We start from the raw sequence: 4,764 nt of genomic DNA on the forward strand, positions 1-4,764 counted from the left end.
TTGAAAAAAGCTCTAAACAAAAAAAATGATTTGCTGATGATTGTTTTGTCAAGAGACGTTCCACAAGACGTCTCCAAAGTGTGTTGAAACGGACACATTCCAAAACTGACAAAAAAAATTAAAAACAGTTGCTGAGGCTACAAACATTGTGCAACTACAAGATGAAGCCATTTCACGCGAAGTAAACGCAATCCAAAGCAGCTATCCAAAGCAATTATGAAATTCAGTCAGTAATCTACTCGCTCAAGCCAGATTTTCTGAAATTGAAATAAACTTGTTGCTTTTATCATAAAGTATTATTGCCTCTGTCTTAACAGTTTGAACATACGTAAAAGAAGATAATATAATATTTATAATTTATATAAAGATAAATAAAGATAATTGTACAATTGTATACAATTGTACAATTATATAATTATATTTATTTTGGAACGAGGTTTTCATTATAACAAATTTGATTAAATGATTTTGCCCATTTAGCGTTTATTAATTTCTTGAAAAGACATTCAACAACATGTAACTGTTGCAATTCATATTTATTAAAACTTCCAATCATAGTGCGGCTAAAAACGTTGTTTCACAAAGATGTCATCTTCAGAGCCTATAATTTGAAATAACGGAATATAAATTGAATTAAAAATTTTAAATCATAAAAATTATGAAAATACAATTGCCATGAACCGAAATTGGAATAAAAGTGATTACCTTACATAACATGTAAACATGATATAAATATGAATAACAAGCTAAATGGGCAAAATCATTTAATCAAACTTGTTATATAATTCCCAAATTTCCCCACATTATTCCTATGCCATCACAAAGAAAAACAACGGCCCCTAGTCCCCAGCAGGCCTTAAGTGGTCAAGGGGTGCGAAGAATCCTTGGGAAGTATGCAATAGCGGAGGGATGTTGCAGAAAAATTAAGAATGGCCCCTCTATGGTTCTTAGACTTGGAACGCTCAATGTTGGATCACTGACTGGCCGCAGCATGGAAATCGCAGAAATGCTCGAGCGTAAAAGGATTGACATCTGCTGCCTTCAGGAGACCCGATGGAAATCGAATGGTGTTTGTCATATCAACTCAGACAAAGAAAAATATAAACTATTCTGGAATGGTCAAAAGAAGGCCGAAAATGATATTGAAATTTTTGTCAGAGAGCCGCTAGCCCAAGAAGTACTGGATATTAAAAGGATTATTTCACGTCTTATGTGGATCAAGCTTCGCATAGAAAAGCAAACAATGATTATTTTTTCTGCATACGCACCCCAAACAGGCGAATCAGAAGAGATGAAAAATGACTTCTGGACTGCGTACTCTGAAACCATCTCAACAATACCAAAATCTGAAACAATCCTGATTGGAGGCGATCTCAACGTTGAAGAGAAAACAGATGGTTTTGACAACGTATATGGTGGTCTTGGCTATGGAGAATGGAATGAAGATGGCAACCGCATCAACGTACATGGCGGTCTTGGCTATAGAGAATGGAATGAAGATGGCAACAGCATCATCAAAGAGGTTGGAACATCTCATAACATACAAAATTGGACCATCAGCCAAGCAAATTGATTTTTTCGTTGTCAAGCAAAAACACCGAACGCTATTCGAAAATGTCATAGTTATATCTGGAAAATCATGTGTCGCCCAACAAAGACTTCTTGTGGCAGACCTGGTTGTCGAACTGTCACAACATAAATCTAAACAAATGCCTCGGAGAATCAAAACGTAGAAGCTGAAAAGCAATATTTATCGAGAAAAACTTCAACAGATTATTGCCACACAGTTAGACTACCAATCGCAAGCCAGTACAGATTGGAGTAAATACAAAACCGTTTTGATAAACGCTGCAACTACAGTTTGTGGGAAAACCGGTACAAAACATCAGCATAAACAGGACACTTGCTGCTGGAATGACAGTGTACAAAATGCAATAGCTGAAAAGAAAGCTGCATACAAGCAATGGCAAAAATCAAAGTCTGTTGATGACCAACTATGCAAGACGTCAAGTTGCACTGGCTCGGACAGATCAGTGCAGAGAGTGGCTCACTAAAAGCAAAGGTGAACAAATGAAATCTCTGTATCGTGTGGCAAAACAAACAAAGCGTACGAAACAAGACATAGCTGGTGCCTCATGGATCAAAAACGCCAAAAATGAGATGGTTCTTGAACAAAATGAGATCAAGCTACAGTGGAGAAAACATCAACCGTCTGTTAAATAAAACAAATCCCATCAATGCCAATTTTGATGCTCCACTCATTAAAGGTCCAATTCTAGACATCACAATAGAAAAGCCTACAGAAGCTCTGAAAGCTATGAAGGATGGAAAGGCAGCAGGGCTCTCTGGTCTCACAAATGACATTATCAAAGCATCTGGTATTGTAGGTATCCAAACGTTACTACAACTTTGCAGTGAAGTGTGGAGAAATTGCTCAATGCCGACTGAATGGAACTATAGCATGACAGTTCCGCTATACAAAGACAAAAGTGATCCATTGAATTGTTCATCATATCGGGGTAAACGTCTGTTAGAACACACCCTGAAAATTGTCGAGAAAATCATTGTGAGAAGATTAACGTCGTGCATCTCAATCGAAAATTATCAATTTTGTTTATCCTTCTTGCATCAATCCACAACAATAAATTCGAAATAGCAATGTTTTTGAAGCCATCAAGATAAAGAAAGTCACATTGATTCAATATCTAGGGGATGTTCTGAATTGTACTGGAACAGCTGAAGCTGCCGTTCAAGCACGCATACGTGGCTGCCTGGAATAAATGGCATCTTCTTGCCTCTATATTGATGCGGCGTGACATCCCACTACAACTACGATCAAGACTTTATAAATCTGTGAAAATTATCAAAAAAATCATTGAGAGAAGATTAACGTCGTGCGTCACAATCGGAAATTATCAATTTGGTTTCCTAGCGGGGATATCAACAATTGATGCAATTCACATCCTTCAGCAACTGACGAGAAGTACCTCGCAAAACATCAACAACTATCACACATTTTTGTAGACATTGAAAAAGCATTTGATCGAATTCCTTGTGAAGCAATCAGGTGTCGACAACTCATTCCAGAATATCTTGTTCGACTTGTGATGGAAATGTATGCGAATACTAAGACTCTCGTCAGTACAACGGTTGGAAACACAGATGCATTTGATATCAGCGTTGGAGTTCACCAAGGCTCGATTCTCAGTCCACTGTTATTTATAGCTGTGATGGAAGAAATCACAAAACCGATACGCACTGGTGACATTTGGAATCAAATATATGCTGATGATATCGTTTTAACAGCCACGTCTGAGCAGAATGCCGTACAGATGTTTTAAGATTTGAACACCAGACTCGCCGATCATAGATTCAAAGTCAACATCAGCAAAACCAAAGCAATGAACACTGGTGAACCCATCCAATCTACAGCTACTGGACGATGGACATGAAACTGCTCCGTCTTCGGTCGTTTAGTCATGTCAAACGAAGTGGAAACAGTGCCATAACTTCTCTTGCAGATGTTGAAGTACCTGGCACACGTCCCAAAGGCCGTCCAAAAAAGTCCTGGTCGCAAACAATCAAGCAAGACATGAAAGCTCTAAATTTAAATGAAATGGATACAACTGATTGTCTAATTTGGCGCAAAAAATTGATGGCAAAGAAAACAACGTCCTACTTCGGGGAACTGTGTCTCTGGACGCTAAACAAAGATTGATTAATAGGTTGATTGAATCACTTTAATTATTACCATTATCATTATAATTGTTATTAACAGTGGCAGTAGTAGAAGAAGTATTAGTATTAGTCCTACGTCGAAAGAACTGGGTTTCTGGACGCTAAACGATGGTTGATTGATTGTTTGATTGATAAGAGTGGTATTAGCAATAGTAATAGCATTATAAATAATAGTTAAATTATTATCAATAATATAATTATTATAGTTATTATTAAGTAAAATTTTTTTAGTAGAGATAATGTTTACTAGTTTTTGCTGAATATTAATTGTTTTCTTAAAGTTGTCTTAAAAAATACTTATGATGACAGAAATAACTATGGCCCTCAGTATCCGGCAGAAGAGGGTGCGAAAAATCTCCGGAGACCCGGTCCATGGGGTTGCGGTGCAAGACCTTGTGGATAGTCTGGCTACTGGCATCTCACTCTATAGTGTTGCGGTGCAAGGCACTATGTATGGAAGGATTATTTTTAGACCAAGGGGTTGGAGGTTTGGTACCTGGAATGTAGGCACGTTGACAGGAAGGAGTTTGGAAGCGGAGGAAGAGTTGCAGAGGAGAATGGTTGACGTGGCTGCATTACAGGAGATCAGATAGAAAGAAGAAGGTACAAGGTTTGTGGGGGCTTAAAGATGGAAGGTATAAGTTGTGGTGAAAGGAGGATGATGGTACGAGAGGAGTTGGTGCGATGGTAAAAAAAGAGTTGGTGGAGAAAGTGTTGGAAGTGAGGCGGAAAAGCAATGGTGTAATTGTGGTGGTGATGGTGTTTGGAAAGGTATATAGCGAGGGNNTAATATCAGGATATGCTCCGCAACAAAGTAGGAAGGAAGAGGAGAAGGATAGGTTTTATGATGATGTTTCTGACGAGATTGGGCAAGCGGGGTTGGATGAGTTTGTGGTGTTGTTGGGTGATTTGAATGGTCATGTGGGGGCAGATGCAGACGGATATGAAGGTGTACATGGGAGATGGGGATAAGGTATACGGAATGAGGAAGGGCGTAGAGTGTTGGAGTTGGCGGATTCACATAGC

The 4,764-nt window shown here is 38.5% G+C and overlaps 1 protein-coding gene across 1 annotated transcript; it reads left to right on the forward strand.

Moving 5' to 3' along the window:
- Positions 1 to 991: 991 nt before the first annotated feature.
- HELRODRAFT_152726 (hypothetical protein) lies at positions 992 to 1,378 on the forward strand (the record flags this gene model as incomplete). Its single annotated transcript, XM_009019517.1, has 1 exon — positions 992 to 1,378. A coding segment is annotated over one exon (387 nt), but the record flags the coding sequence as incomplete, so codon positions are not given.
- Between the last annotated feature and the right edge of the window lie 3,386 nt (positions 1,379 to 4,764).

Source organism: Helobdella robusta (genome assembly GCF_000326865.2).
Source record: "Helobdella robusta unplaced genomic scaffold HELROscaffold_244, whole genome shotgun sequence".
Taxonomy (NCBI): Eukaryota; Metazoa; Annelida; class Clitellata; order Rhynchobdellida; family Glossiphoniidae; genus Helobdella; species Helobdella robusta.